The sequence below is a fragment of the Pavona decussata genome, unplaced genomic scaffold (genome assembly GCF_977016875.1).
Source record: "Pavona decussata unplaced genomic scaffold, jaPavDecu1.1 SCAFFOLD_366, whole genome shotgun sequence".
NCBI lineage: Eukaryota > Metazoa > Cnidaria > Anthozoa > Scleractinia > Agariciidae > Pavona > Pavona decussata.
In genome coordinates, this window is record NW_028145742.1 from 3,370,001 (window position 1) to 3,386,693 (window position 16,693).

The 16,693-nt window shown below is 38.2% G+C and overlaps 2 protein-coding genes across 2 annotated transcripts in view; both read right to left on the minus strand.

Moving 5' to 3' along the window:
* Positions 1-3,387, minus strand: part of LOC146452876 (laminin subunit alpha-like) — a 49,687-nt gene extending 46,300 nt beyond the window's left edge. The window contains exons 1-2 of the mRNA XM_085097637.1: positions 3,273-3,387; positions 553-1,309 (exon numbers count right to left, since the gene is read on the minus strand). Coding sequence (XP_084953763.1) covers positions 553-912 — 360 coding nt within the window. The 5' untranslated portion in view covers positions 913-1,309; positions 3,273-3,387. The remainder of the gene's footprint in view (positions 1-552; positions 1,310-3,272) is intronic.
* A 1,056-nt stretch (positions 3,388-4,443) lies between these two features.
* Positions 4,444-16,488, minus strand: LOC146452878 (sphingomyelin phosphodiesterase-like). The gene is made up of 13 exons (XM_085097638.1): positions 15,950-16,488; positions 13,564-13,687; positions 13,001-13,101; positions 12,262-12,333; positions 11,671-11,771; positions 10,786-10,896; positions 9,299-9,379; positions 8,919-9,006; positions 8,308-8,486; positions 7,290-7,386; positions 6,625-6,711; positions 6,351-6,445; positions 4,444-5,909 (listed from the first exon to the last, which is right to left on the minus strand). The coding sequence occupies exons 1-13, from the start codon at positions 16,421-16,423 to the stop codon at positions 5,738-5,740; spliced, it is 1,782 nt and encodes a 593-aa protein (XP_084953764.1). The 5' UTR covers positions 16,424-16,488; the 3' UTR covers positions 4,444-5,737.
* Positions 16,489-16,693: the final 205 nt, after the last annotated feature.

Genomic DNA, 16,693 nt, shown 5'->3' on the forward strand with positions numbered 1-16,693 from the left:
ACCTCTGCACAAAAAGATATCCTTTACAGTAAATACCAGTAACACAGTACCCTGGAATTTGCTTAATTTCTATCAAAACAATTAAAATGGAAGAAAGAACTGACCAAGAGTAATATACTTGAATGCGGTACTTCAATATTTCTCACCAGGGTGCGAAATTATTGATCATGCAGTTCTCATTTCCATCGAGTTTGATGTCCATAAATATTTTGAATATGACGAAGGATTTAAAGCACTTTGTTGACAGTGAAAAAACGTTAGAAATTGAGCTTGTAATTCGGGACAGATACCTCGGAGACAAGCGTTTTCTTGTTCTTGTTTTAATAACTATAAGCTAAATGGTGAAAAGTGAAAAGAAGTTGTAAGATTTTTGAGAGTCGATGGACCTTCCTAGTTACACGTGAATCAGCCAGCTGATGCTGTATTCAGACAGCTGATTTCACCCGAAAAGGCCTTGACAAAGACTTAAATAATACAGAGCTGCTACTACTTCAAATAAGTAAGACCAAAACTTATGGAGGCCACGCAAATATTGATGAAGCTGAGCCTAACCTGTCCCAAATCGATGGTGATGTTGACCTCTTGATATTGCAGTCCTCGGGAAAGCGGGGGTGATTGCCACCAGCGTTCTGATCCGTCGATAGCGTACTCTATCGGATGATTCTTCGAAGGTGTATTCACGTCGCAGAAATCACAAGAAAGACCCTCAAGAGCTAATTTTCCTGGCACGGTCGCCAATTTGCAGAACAACTCTCGTTCGCTCACATCAACTCCGCATGTTGAAGTCGCCTCGATCTTCTTGCCTTGCGCAATGTTAATGGCTGGAGCACTGAGTATTTGCCCATAGTTAGATTCTGGAGCAAAACAGATGGCTAAAAACGTACGCAGAAGGAGGAGAAGCAACCACTTCATCGTCGAAACGGCCCACACATGTACAGCAACACACGCCGAACTCGACAAACTGACCGTACACAGGCTTCTTTGTGTCGCGAAATAAACGAGCTCAAATTACCCTGGGCGGGGATGAAGAGGAATTCCCGGACTTCCCGCCATCGTTTCTCACATGCGTGATTGGCTGTAATCTGCGAATTAGTATGTATTCAAAGGACATACTTTGCGAAAACTTTGCCAAAGGAAACCGTATTTATGCTCGCGCTCGCTAAGCAGAGCACGAGTTTTAAAAACAGCAAAAGAAGGGGTTACTTGGAAGAAGCCAAACTGAGCTTGAAGCCCGGGGCTTGAAACTTGAAACCATCGAATAACAAACTTGACAAACAAACTTTTCTCGAGCGTGCCTGCTTAAAAGTACCTGAAAGTGGCTATCTCTAAAACAGGGAACGGGGAATGGAGGAATGGGGAATGGGGAATGGGGAACGGGGAACGGGGAACGGGGAATCTCTAAAAGGGGGAATCTCTAAAATAGGGAATCTCTAAAAAGGGGGAATCTCTAAAATAGGGAATCTCTAAAATGGGGAATCTCTAAAATAGGGAATCTCTAAAAGGCGGAATCTCTAAAATAGGGAATCTCTAAAATAGGGAATCTCTAAAAGGGGGAATCTCTAAAATAGGGAATCTCTAAAAGGGGGAATCTCTAAAATAGGGAATCTCTAAAATAGGGAATCTCTAAAAGGGGGAATCTCTAAAATAGGGAATCTCTAAAAGGAGGAATCTCTAAAATAGGGAATCTCTTAAAGTGGGAATCTCTAAAATAGGGAATCTCTAAAAGGGGGAATCTCTGAAAGGGGGAATTTCAAAAAAGGGGAATCTCTAAACGGGAGAATCTATCAACAAACTGGATAAATCTATGAACGTTTTAGAAGTAGAGTTTTTCCTAAGAGACATTTACAGCATTTGCCAACAACCAATAATATTAATGACAGTTGTTGTCATAATTACTAGATATATAAGATAAAAATAAATTGTCGTCGTCGCTTGCCGCAATATCTTCGGTAGGGGTGGTCTAAAAAATTTATGGCAATCGATACCAAAGGGCCACATACAGCAAGAGATATCCAATTTTCTACAGCATCTTACTGCAAAACGGTAAAGATGAAAGCGCAATTGAATCTCTGAATAAGCCGTAGACTCAAAATGACTGGAACTGGAACCGGGCCTGGCATCTGTAACACGGGTCACCATCATTAACTGGACTAGACAGACGTCTTTACGCCTACATAAAGCTTATCTAGTGATCAGTTCAAAAATGTCAATTGTGAAATTCGCGGTGTTTGTGGTGCGATTGATCCATCAGCCCTAATGACCTTACAACGATGTCTAATAAAAAAGCCGCCCCTTTCTTATGTCCAAAACTAACCAATTTCCTTTTATGCCTTTCGAAAGTTGCAACAAACGCCCTCAATGTTTTTCAAGAAAAAAAAAAAGGTTTCACTGGTCAAGGAAAAAATTCACCTTATCTATGATGTTATCACTCAGGTACCAGACATGCTTATCTCCCTGGGATAAAGACATGTCGACGTAGACCGGAAGCCACCCAAATTGCAAATGCTAAATTTGTTTTCATTGTGTCTGGCTGGTTACGTTTCATGGCGTAATGACACGACTAGTAATGAGAATATAAGGTTTAATAGCGTCTGCTTTTTTATACCAAAAAGACAAATTCTCTTAAAGTAGTACCAAATGGCAGGGAATGGCTGCAAGAACGTGTTAAGATAAGACATGTCATCCCGACCTTCGGTCGACCTTTTTTCAAGTCGGTGGCTTCAGGTCAACATGGATAACAATTTCAAGTTTCCATTGGCGTTTGCCGGCAAAAGAAAAAAGCTTGAAGCGTTTGATGGGCTCCCAAAATTTAGCTGTGACGAGATTACGAGCCAGGAAGTAATTGGTCAAGGCTCATTTGGCGTGGTGTTTATTACCCAGTATCAGACAACAAAAAAGCCTGCCGAAACAGTGTTTGTAAAGAAGCTTTAGAGATTTAAGAGATTCCCCCTTTTTGAGATTCCCTATTTTAGAGATTCCCCCTTTTAGAGATTCCCTATTTTAGAGATTCCCCATTTTAGAGATTCCCCCTTTTAGAGATTCCCTATTTTAGAGATTCCCTATTTTAGAGATTCCCCCTTTTAGAGATTCCCTATTTTAGAGATTCCCCCTTTTAGAGATTCCCTATTTTAGAGATTCCCCCTTTTAGAGTTTACCCCTTTTAGAGATTCCCTATTTTAGAGATTCCCCCTTTTAGAGATTCCCCGTTCCCCGTTCCCCGTTCCCCATTCCCCATTCCTCCATTCCCCGTTCCCTGTTTTAGAGATAGCCACCTGAAAGTAGGGTCCAGTGGAGAGGCGCCATATTTTCGCCAGTGATCGTTTCCTCTCGGAGAGTACGAGAGGCACCGAACCTTTTATCCGCTTTTCGAGCTCGCTTGGAGGAGGAACTGGCTAAATTTTCGCTACCTTGACCCCGATTAGCCGAACTCCTGAATTTTGACAAAGCAGAGTGGCTCTCTGACATCCTAACTCGTTAAGGGTTTCTGGTGGTACCTGTCATCCTAGAATTAGGTGTCTTCTATGTATTAGGTGTTTGTCGGTTGGTATGAGGGTACAGTAAATTATCGTGCAGAAGAAACAAAAATACATATTGATTATAGTTAGATGATGCCGGCCGGGTCACAACGCCAAAAGATTGTTTGTCTCCATTGTATTCAGCCTGTGTACTGCCAGTACAACAGGTGCAGCTGGCGTGTGAGGACTGGAAACTTACTGGAAATGCAGAGGTTCACAGACCGTACTCGTTTCGAATAGTATTTGAGATTTGTTAACTTTTTTGCTTCAAAGCAGATGTTCTTCCGTCACAGATATTATACTTTCTTTTAGTTTATTGAAAAAGACAAACACATAAAGCGAACAGACATTTCTGCTGTTTTTACCACGAGACTGACAACAACAGCTAACAGTTGCTTCTTCTTCATCTACCGGTTGAATCTCTTTACGGTGGCCAATTTACCTTTAGTTTTCAACTCCGTTGATAAGAACAAGCATTCGGATATTACCTGACGAAAGCTGAACAATTTCTACTTCACTGTTTCGGGGTCTGGTTATATATTGGATTTATGGGGTGCTAGGCCTGAATAGGTGGCGTTTTGTCTGGGGTGGGAGGGGTGCAAGTACGGTGAAAGTCTGACTCGAGGAGGCTTAAGGTCAGGTTTTCATAAAGTCGGGAATATCCTGGACGATGGGGATAGCGTTGTATCTCAGCCGTGCGACATATGGAAACGATGTTTAGCTCCGTAACAAGGCTGTACTAAAATGGCGACCTTTCTCCACGCCTTTTATTCCTTCCTCTCGTGGTATCCAACACTTTATAAATGCAGCATCGGGAATATCTGAAAGTGGGCAGGGACGGTTGGGAACAACAAAGTCCCTCTCCGGGGGAGGCACTTTTTTCTAGTAAACGAGTTTCTTGTTACAAGGTGAATGTACTCATTAAACAGTCACTTTACTTTTTTTACTTCAAATTGTACAACTTTATTACTAAACAAACGAATATTTGGTTTTATCACCAGAATTGATAGCATCAATTACTGTCCAAACTGCGGCGAGCAAAAATAAATGTAAATTGTTTTTCACATTCGAGCAAATGAGCTCTACAGAACTAAAACTATCAAACCCCACTGATGGCCAAACAAAACTGCTTTCTGTTTATTTAAATTCTGAAAAAGGAACAAAATTAGGCATTTATAAATTGAAACCTTGTTGTTCCAGCTAAACAGAATCTTTGTAAGTCTAGAATACGAACTAATGTAGAAAAAATATCAATTTGTTTCATAGCGGTTGATATTCTCTAGACTTTCCATCTTCCAAGTGTGTTGTATTTCCGAAGCAAGCGAGACGTTATTTATAATTAGAACAAGAAATTAAGTAATTTTCCTTTACGCTAAGCACGGTTGCATATTACATGTTGTAACTAAGCTCTTACTTCTTTGTTCTCTCTCTTTCTTTCTTTTCTTTTTTTTTTCTTTTTATTATTAACCTGTTCTCTATTTAGAACTTAAATTGTACGGGGAGCTAACAAGAAAACCAACCGGTTAACTTTGCTCCTAGCTTGCACTTAATTTTTACTTGATTTATCTATTTTACTTTAGCTTTATGTGCCATTTCAATATTGTAAAATTAATTATTTAAATCAAAAGAGCTAAATGAATATTATTAATAATATTATCCAGACAGAAGCTTACCATTTTAGAATTTGAGGCACATTCGACACCCCTCTCTTACCAAACCGGGTACAGTCAACTCCCTTTATTGTGGACACCCTCGGGACCGCAAGTTAATGTCCTTAAAAGCGAGAATCCGTAATTTATTTCAGTCAAACGTCTGTAATTTATTTTTGCCGCAGATTTAGTTGTTGTCCGTATTATTGGGGTGTCCGTAATAGCGAGGTGTCCGCAAGGAGAGAGTTGACTGTACTACAAGCTGTACACTCAGTTTCTTATCTTCACCATATACAAACTACAAAGGGTACGCTTTGCAAAGCAAATTTCAGGTGTCCATTGTGCAGTGCGCTACGCAAGCTATAAACAATGTCTTGGTGTACGAATGAAGACACTCAACATTTCTATTAATTATATATTATATAAATACAAGTACAATTTGTAAATTCTGGAGCAAATTTTCAACTCATGTCAGCTGACAAGATAAATTATTATTACCATTATTATTCTAATGATGATCTACTATTGCCAGAAAATAATTGAAATCTCCATTACAAGACTGTATAAAACTGGCTAGCACATTTTCAAGGATTCCTCCAACTGATGCCTCTTCTCTTCTGAAAACGTTTCTTGCATAAGAGTGCAGGCACTGTTGTCATGGGAACGTCCTGTCATCAACCGGCAAAGCATGCCTGGACGACAACTAGCGTCACATGAATGACCAGGTGCAGATTTCCAAAAATACCTGCAATGGAAAACACAAATGTTTCCTCTTGTGTAAAACAGAAACAAAAGAAGGAGCGAACGAGCTTGTAATTCTCTCTCGAGCGACAACTTCTTATTTATATTCCAAAGGATGTTTTTAAAATTTGGTGGTTCGGTGAAAGTTGTTATAGGGCTACTAAACGGCGATAAAATCAGGTTGTGTTTAAGCGAGATGGTCAGTTGCCTGCCTGTCAACATATTCACATAATAACGACATATTAGAAATTGCACTATAATGAAGAGCTACATCACCACAATATCCCTGGGTAAACTGAGCAAAGACTCACGAATGGTACAGGACTTCCACTGACAGTGGAGATGAAATCTGGGCTGGGGACACTGACAACAGTCTCCACTCTCCACTAACGTACTATACCATATACTACACCAGTATGCTGTTATAGTCTTGATTGAAACTTACTTGTAGAAAGTATTGAAGAGGGTCTGATTTTTTGCAAAGCGATGAACCAGGTTGTTCCAGTCCTCAGGAAGGAGAGACGGCATATCATAAGCTTCCTAAATGCATAAATTATACCAGCGTCAGTTATGATCAGACCCCTACTGTTAAATGTCAATACAAAGCATTACATGCATTTAAATAATGTTTAAAATTTTAACTTTAACACATGCATACATGCATGATCCGAGAAGTTGTGTTAAACAGCACTTTCCCCCACCCAATGTAACAGCAGTACCTTGGCAGAATACTCCAGTTTCCACTCAACGTTTCCTTTATTGGCCTCTTCCAGATCCAAAATGTATGTTTCATGATTCAGTACCACCTACAGAAAGGAAATCATTTTTAGAGGGGAGCTCTAAGTTAAAAGCTTTCTAAGCAAATCTAAAAAAAGGTGGTCCTTGTTGTCTTATTTTATTTCTACAAAAAGATTGACGTAGGGACACTCAGCTAGAGTTTAGTGCAACGTCAATAATTTTCTGTTAAAGGGTCGTTGGGTACTTCCGATTTGACTTCCAAAAAATGTACTGGTCTCGCAAAATTTTTAGTCAAATTTGATGTTTCACAGTCCTGTTTTTTCATTGGTTTTCTGTGTCTCAAAATCTTTAAAAAAGATAGTATTTGTTTCGTAGATGTACTGTCTCACAAAAAGGCCCAGCTGTCTGAGGATTTGACATCTCATGGCAGTAGCTCTGAAGTTTCAGGTTGAAATAAGTTGAAAAAATAATTCTCAGGTTTGCACTTTTCTTTTATAAAACTTCAAGTCTTGCATTGTAAACGTCCAACACGCACTAACAGAGGAAGATTGGCACCATAACACATGACTTAAGTTTTGACGCTGTTAACAAAAGGGTTCAATCAAAGGAGCAGAATATAAATGATCGACTAGTTTCATGAATGTACCCTTGAACTGTTGGCATAATCTCCATCCACTTCATAAATCCTGTATCCTGGGTTATGAGTGGAGTACGTTGTAACACTTGGACCAATAAAGGCTATGCTGTGGAAAACAAATAACAAAATCCCTAAATTCTGTTACCTCAGTAAACAAATTTCTTAAGGACGGTGCCTACCATTGTTACTGCGCATACCTTCTGCGCATCTTGAGATACTCGGGTTTCCTATGGGCAGTGCTCACTAATACAGGAATATTTTTGCACGGTTTAAAACTATACAGAGAAAGCAAAACTTAGCAAGTACTCTTGTTATCCCAAAAGAAAATTGGGGGTAACCATGCATTTTTCAGAGATAATAAAGCTTCAATTTAGGAAAAACTCCCATACATTCCTTTATATTTTGGCGCTTTTTAGAAATATTGTTTCTTAATTAACTCTGAAAAATGCTTTGTTACCCCCAATTTTTTTTCAAATTTCAAAAGCCCTTGCTGAGATCTGCTTTTCCCGCATAGTCATAAGCCCCACAAAAATACTTCTGTATTGGTAGGCACCGTCCTTAACATTGAAGTACCGGTAGTAATGATGTAATTACAGTGAAGATCAGATCAGCAAAATGGACAACTGGAAAAGTTACAGGGCAACTAGATAAAAACAGATGGAGTTGTTATATCACTGAAGACATACGTAACACAGTGAAGGATTATTCAAGCTGCATTGAGCAGTGACAAATGCTGCAAACCCTTCCAGCAGACATGTCACCCATGTTCAAGAGCACTTGTGTTATCCAATGTACTCCACTTGTTCCCCTGTCTAGCCTCTTCCTTTCTCTTTTAATTTAATATCAATTCAGTGATGGGTACAAGTTAGTTCATGGAGGCTTCTGGTTGGGTTGCAGCAATTTCCAGCCATAGAGCCTGCCTTGGCTGTGCCCAATTCCCACATAGCAATGCAAATTAATACAGTGTATTACCATTTAGAAAGGAAACTATGTTTTACAAATCATGGTTTGTTTTATTATTTCTTACTTGGTGGGTATTTTCCTGGTCTTTTCGTCATAAAATATTTCAAACTCATCAGCATGAGTGTGAGCAAAGAACTGTGCTGTTACAGTGCTCTGATATCGGTTGACAATCTTGTAATAATTCCAACTCCATGGTTTGAGACAGTCTGAGCTCCCAGGTAGAATATGACCTACAATATGAACCTGAAAACATAAAATGTGTAAAATATTTTGGCATTGAGAGAGGTGTTAAATGTAGAAGAGTAGTTTCATTTCAGTGAAGAATAGTTTCAAATTTTAAGATAATATTTTTCTCAGTTAATTTAACTGAAAGGCTTTAGAGCCATCCCCAGTTGTTCAAAGAACTGTTAACTTTATCCAGCAGATAATATGTATTGCAGTACATTTTATCTACTGGATAACAATTTATCCACAAGCTCTTTGAACAACCAGGTCCAGAATTACAAGTATATATAGTAAAAAAAAAAAACATTCATTTATTTTTCATTTTGTCTCGAAAAGAAAAAAGAAGTTGACAAGACTTCAATATTATTAAAGACCACTGAGCCAAACATAAAGGAAAAGCAGATTCCAAACTAAACATTTGAATGTTCCTTGTGTGAAGATGGCACTAACCTTTTCACCATTGTCCTCAGCTTGTTGCAAAGTGTCTACTAACCACTGAAGCTGCTGAGCCGGATCAACATTGTTTATTAACAACCACCTGCAGCACAAGACAAAAACATTAATTAAAAAAATTAATGACTGAGTATAACAGCAAAACTCAACTGCTATAGTACAAGGAACATTTTATCTTACATTCATTTCTAAAAAAATTAATAATATGCTCATGACAAAGTGAATACATTAATTTTTGCCTAGATCAAGCTGTCACCCAGCTTGGCATTTAACAGTTGATTCGATAAAACCAAGCTGTTGCTGATTTGGATTTTTTTTTTTTTTTTGCAACAAAAATAAATGCCATAATCCATAATAAAGAATTATTGTAAACATACCAATTCATGTTGTTGCAGTAGTTCATGTTGAGTGAGACTATCCTAAATCCTTTTGACAACAAAACTGTGTAGTAACCTCCCCTGAAATAAAAAAAAAAAAAAAATAGCTTGATACTAAGAACAATTCAGTTGAAGAAAAATTTCAAAGAGCTCCCAAAAGGCCAAAACCCAAAAAGTTAGGAGCCCAAAATGTGAAGTGTCAGCTTCTGCTCAAAATATTTAGGTGCCCAGGGCATTTTCTTGTGCGCCACAGGTTATCGGACTCCTGTTAGGAAGCAGCCTTGAGTATAATTCATGCAAGAGAGAAAATCTGTTTAAGGACGGTGCCTGCTATTGTTACTGCGCAGACGTTCTGCGCATCGCGAGATGATTGGGTTTCCTATGGGTGGTGCCTACTTATACAAGAATATTTTTGCACGGTTTAAAACTATACGGAGAAACCAGAACTGAGCAAATGCTTTTGGTATCTCAAAGGAAAATTGGGGGTAACCATGCATTTTTCAGAGAATTTAGCTTCACTTTAGGAAAAAATTCCCTACATTGCTTTATATTTTGGTGCTTTTCAGAGATATTGCTGCTTAATTATCTCTGAAAAATGCGTGGTTACCCCCACTTCTCTTTTTGGATTCCAATTGGCCTTGCTAAGATCTGCTTTTCCCGCATAGCCATAAACCGCACAAAAATACTTCGGAATTAGTAGGCACCGTCCTTAATGCTGTGGGCTTGAAGAGATGTTTCTTTTAAACCTCCCCTTCTTTTATAAATTTCAGTTTTAACTGGATGAAAGCATGCAGCGAGGTGTAATTCACATGTTTTGCAGTAGTAGGTCATCTTATGATTAGCTGATGTTTGCCTTCAAAACTTTAAGAATTTCTTGAATATTGAGTTTGGACACTCTTGGGTGATATGTTTTGATTCAAATCTAAAATGACATCATCACCTTGCTAATCAAAAGATCTCAACTTAACAGAGCTTGAAAGGTTGGATAAGCCTGGGTAGTGAAATCAAGGCAACTGAAATGAAATATTTGGTACATGTGCTTATAATAAAAAAATAACGTTCTGTGTCAGCTCCTTGGATATGGCATAACAAATGCTTCATTAGTTCTGTTTCAAGGTTCCCTAGTGTCATCCACATGTAGGGGGTGATCATGTAATTTGCAAGTTTCATAAATCATAATATTATATAAGTGTAAGACTAATAATGCAAATTACAGTATATATTTGCACACACTTTTTAATTTCCATTATATTTCGTGCTTTGTATGCAAATTTACTTGGTTCAGTATTTCTAAGTTTTGCACTAATGTCAGCATCAGGAAAATGTTTCACTATAGCTGTTAGATTACCTTTGTAGGGACCAAACTGAATCTGGGATAATGTTTAATGACGTGCATTGGATTGACTTATAGGCCTGTTGGCTATAGGGCTCCAGTAAGATGGTAGCTTTGAAGGCCTTAAAAATTGACAACCTTCATAAGACCTTACTTGTAAACTGTTGGTAGGGCATTGTCTGGTAGCCAGATCTTCCAGTGGTCTGCTAAAGAGTCTCTTAGCCACTGATTTGAATTGGCTCCTGTAATGGCTGGTGGAGGAAAGCTGGGTGGAAAATACAAAACAAAAATCCGTAAATTACTTTATATTAATTTTTATCCAGTGATAATAATTACAAATGCTGACCTGGAACATGGAACTCAAGGGAAACAAAAAAGTTCCCTTGTGGCTTCCAACTTGTTGCTGGTTTTATAGCCAACTTTGTAAAGGAGCAAAGTTGATCAAAACAAAATTAATCAAATATGGATTTCAGTGGATGGAAATAAGTAATGGTAATAGGATTTCATGTCGTACAATTCAGGGAGTAATCGGGCGAGTAATTTCAAATCGGCCAAGCGCGTAGCGCGAGGCCGATTTGAAATTACCAACCGGATTACCCCTGAATTGTACGACACGAAGTCCTATTACCAATTAATTGTGCCAATAACAAAATGCGAGAATTTCAGTCTTGGAATATTTATTAACGTAAGAAATAGATTCCAAAGCAAAAAACTGACTGGTTTCAACATGTGCCATGTAGTGAAATTGCATTGGCTAGTGGCATTTGCTACTTGATTTTCATTGCTTCTTTAACTGTCCAATTTGACCTGTCTGATTACAAACTTCTAGTAATGGGACAGGTCAAAGCGGACAGTTTTGGAGTTACATAGCACAATTAAGCTATAAATATGGGCTGTTTTAAATATGGGCTGTTAAGAACCAATCATATTCAAGCATTTTGTTATTGACACAATTAGTGCTATAATACAGCCTGTATAGTGTTATATGCAAACAACTAATAAAGGCTATTACATGCAGGCTCCTGTTTTAGTTATTTACCTATTAACTGGAGAACCCTCATGATTTCCAACTGCAGGAAACACCTTTAATCCCGGCAGATATTTTACAATCATTTTGGCGGCATAGTCTATGGCTGCTTTCTGTAGGGAAAGAATGGTTATTACAACAAGGATCACAGAGTGAAAAAGAAATAACTGATCACGAACAGGAAGATTTTAAAAGTTGTTAAGTACTTGCATAGGAATTAGATGGTAAGGTCTGTTCTTGATCCCAGTCACACATGTTACTGCGGTTGACTCACATCTACAAAAATGCTACCAACTGAATGACTGAACAATTTCTTGGACATGATGTGTTGCTTGGCCAACACAGCGTCAGTTCAAACACATTTGATTCCTTGGATTTCCTAGTAATAATTATTATTTATCTGCACCCTGATAATGTGGGGGGAAGTGTCTCATATCTGAGCCCACAAACAGAGTTCACACACTGTTTGCCCTAGTCCACTCATGATTGCATGATTCTGTAGTCTATTTGCACAAATTGCTTACCTTAGTACATTACAGCCAAAGAAGGAATTACAAATGAACTTTTTAGAGATAACATGTAGTTATAATGTGATAAATGCACCTGATCTGAGCGTGACTGGTTCCAAATATTGTGTGGAGGAACATCTCCTGTCCAGAGGGCATAATCAAACTCCTAACCAGAAAACATAGCACAGAAATCACATGTCAATAATGTACACTAATAAATCCACTTATTTGTCAAGACCACAACTGAGAGTTAACTGCAGTAAATAGCCTCAACCATGATAATTGTGTGATTATGCACATACAGTTTGAACCTGACCTTGAGATGTGAACTAAATAATAAACATTTATTATTTCAGAATGTCATATTAATCCCATCACTCTACTGCAAACATCACAGACTGGATACAGATGTACTATAGTTATGTGCAAAATAACAGCTGGTCCCACTCATCCCCTCCACCATGCAAATACATGTTTGTGTTTTAGTTTGTCTTTCAATTTCACGTTCCATCCACAAGAATAACTTTGTCAACAGCAAGAATGAAAATGTTTGAAAATGGAAACTTTTGAAAATGCATCATGATTGAAACAGAAACTTTTCCTTATGTTTTCAAGTTCCATTGACACAAGTACGCTTCAAAAACTCAAACTTTTAAAAATGATCTCAAGAAATAAACCTTTTGAAAACACAAATTTTTGAAAATGCATTTGGGTGGGCAGCAAAAACTAAAACTTTGGAAAACAGGATGTTATCAGGTTTGAACTGTTCATACCCAGTTCCCTCAAAAGAAATAATTTATGATCTGAAGGGTAATATTAGATGTTGACATTACCTGATAAGTTTTGTTAAGATGTTGCAGCATACTCTCAAATGTTATGGGTGGAATGTCACAAGCATAGTCTCCATATTTCCCTGCTTTAGGCTTTCCAGGGGCTAAAATAAGAACATACAACATGGAATAACAATAACTGCTGAACAACAGCAATAATTTGGTATTAACTTTACTTACTATACACAGTTCTAATGGCATTAAGTGGAAGGTGGAGAGGCTGGACTGAAGAACAACAGAGATGGTGAACTGAATGAAGATTCACAAATGGCACAGGACTATTTTAAACTAATAGTGGAGAGTCTGGACTGGGGATAATAGAGACAATACCCACTCTTAGTAATATACACTGTACTATTCAAATCTTTAAATTAATGGATAAATTATCTTTGAGATGCTGCCCATGAACTGATAGCTTTGTTGACACTACAGCACAACTATATTCACACTACAAGATAACAAAATGAAGTGGGACCATGAATGGCAATAACAAAGAAATACTGCTTGAATTATTGAGTCTTAACTGTTATCAAGTGTTGCCTTACAAACTCAAGAAATACACATACGCGGAGGTTTATCATTACTGCGACAACAAAGAGGTTCCTTGCAATTTGGGTTACTGCCTTCTTGATACAGGTGATCAATATGAACATCTGAGAACTGCAGAATCCTGGACACAGGAGAACCAGGCTGAAAAAAAGAAATGTATGGAGAAATTTTAAATCAGTCTTGATCTGATCAAAGATAATTAACAGTTATTCCACAAGCATGCGTTGGACGCAAGATAATGGATAGCCAACGAGGCACGCGGTGAGTTGGCTATAATCATCTCGTATCAAACAAGCACAAGTGGAATAACAATTATTGTTTCATTAAAAACAACAATGAAAACTTGCTAAATATTGCTGATTTAAGGATATTTTCTCTTCGTTGATGCTTACCCTTGCCCTATTTGTGGGGCATGGTATAATGGCTCATATACCATGGCCGCTAAATCAACTCTAAACCAATCAAAAGTTTGGAACTGCATTATTCAATGAGCCACTTTTTAATGATGAATAATATTCTTTACAATAAAAAGTGAAATACAATGCACCTAAAGAAAAAAATAATGACTTCCTACACTGGTTATTTATATTTTCTTCAAACACTTACTACAGTGTAGCTTCAGTGTAATGTAAATTTATTGTCAGTCTGGATTAGTACCAAGACTGGCTATTTGATGAAAATCAATTGATGATCCAAAATCAATAGTTCAATAAATTATTGATACCAACTGATACTGACTGGTACTGGGTAATGGGCATTCAAGAGAAAAAGTCATGGATTTCCATCAATTGCTATTTATTATTAATGACAGTTACAGGGATTTTTAGTTGAGTGTCATTAAATGTAATAATTTCATGTTTGCTTTGGTTTTGCCTTTATACTAAGCTCTGTGATTGGTCAACAAAACTTGTGCCACCTTCTCAACCAATGAGAAATGAAACCATAATTAATAGCCCACTTTGAAAAAGAGTGATGGCCTGGGTCAGAGTAACTGCCCAAGTGATTGTGGGATTGTTTGGGGGGACGATGGCTATTGTTATCGTCCCCCCAAACAATCCCACAATCGCTTAGGCAGCTACTCTCGACCCAGGCCATCACTCTTTTTCAAAGTGGGCTATTGTCACTTGCTTGCACATGTTTTCCCATTCTTGGCACTGGTCATGTATTTGGTTCAGCATGTTGTTTACATCTCCTGTGATTAGCTACAACAATTTCATTTGATTGTCGACACTCCGCTGAAAATCATTCTAATCAAAGTTCTCAATCACAAAAAGTTCCTTTGTTGAATGGTCAACAGTTTTCCATATTAACCAATCAAATGACATTGATCATTATTCCTCGCAAAGCGAGGGCCGAAGGCCCGAGCGTAGTGAGGTTAATAAATTTGTCGGGCCGAGCCGGCCTGAGCGGAGCTAAGCCGCGCGAATTCAAGCGAAAAATATATTTATATATTTATATGTTTATATCTTTGAAGGTGTCCGCACTGAATGACGTCAGACTGTCTGGCGTCGTCTGCAGCAAAATTTGCATACATCGGAAAAAATATGCGTGCATGATCAAATTTCAACTGCAATGTTCATCAATATTCACTGGATACAGAACTATCTCTCCAGAATCTTTTTCCTTTCTTTTAGAAATCGTTTTTGTGAAAGATTGCATTAAAGAAATTACACGTTTTGTGGCCGCGGTAAAATAATTTTCCGTGGGAAATAAGTTCATCAAACACGACAGCGCTGCACGCCCGTTGTACATTACGTCGCGTCAGAAATAGATTGATTTTCAACCGCAATCTAGCCTGTGGAACTACGAAAACACCATGCTCGTAAAAAAAAAAATCCTATGCCCCTTTTAATCTCCTCATTTGATGCTACAATACGAGTAAAGAGGGCTTTCCACCCAGCCCCAGCTTCGCGAGGTTTTGCGAGTCACGTATTTCTAGTTAACTATTGATCTCATTTATTTGACAGTTCAGTTTTCCCAACTTTGATCATGGACAGAAGGGTGTTTTTGTGATCTCTGCCCCATATATGGAGAGCAAACTTTACAATATACCGTGAATTTTTATCTAGATTATTTACTAGGTGGGCGGTCAAGAGGGGAAAGGGGAATTTATGGACCAAACAAAATCATAATTTGTGACAAACATCAAACTAATCAATAGAGATTGCCACCGAAAGAAGTTGGCACTACAGGCTCGAAAACTTTTCAGTTTTCTCATGATGAGCAGAGAGAACCATCTCATGGAGGTCTAACACCAAATCACAAGACTGAAACTCTAGACAGTCACCTGATTTGCACAGTGGCATGATTGCGTGCAACTGAGCAGTGACGGCATTCATGCAGTTACAACACTCCAGCAAAACTAAGAAATGAAATTTTAAGTAACATTTTCTGGATACATACTTTTGGCGGTGGTATCGGTTTTATGGGTGGCTTCTTTTCAGGTATAGTTACGTTCCAGGATCCGCTTGGATGCCATATGTGAGCGCAGCTAGGACCCAGCAAGCTTCCACACACTTCAGTAGGACTCAGAAATACCTTGTCCACGACTGTCAATACTTCATTTTTGAATTCAGAAATAACCTCTGTACAAACCCGGTTGTCCTCAATCTTCAACTTTTCACAGACCAGTCTTGATTCATAAACCACGTCATTTTCAGAGTCCTTTGTAACGAAAGCAGCCTGCGCCAAAAACGTTAATACTTTACAAGCTTCACAAGCACCGTCTGACAATATTTTGTTACGTAAGCCGTCTTCAAGTCTTTTGAGCCAAGATACAAAGCTATTTGCTTCGTGCAGCGGCTTAGAATACGAACTCGAAGGGAATGAGAGAATAAACAACGAAACTAATAAACAAAAAAGCTTTTCTGAAGCCATTTCGCGTCCAACTAAACAAGACCGAGCCAGCAACCCAAAAAAAACAGTGAAATTGAGAACCACTGGCATACTGGGAACGAACACGAGACTTATATTCATGGGGGTGCCTGGGGGTGTGTTCATCAGGTGATTATCACGTGATTATGATCCCGCGGGTCGGGTAGGCCCGCCCAGTCCAAATATAAACGACAATTAAATTTTTTTGCGCGTAAAAAAATAGTTTTATGTGCAAAATGCTACTATGTTTATAAACTTTAAAAAATACTTCTC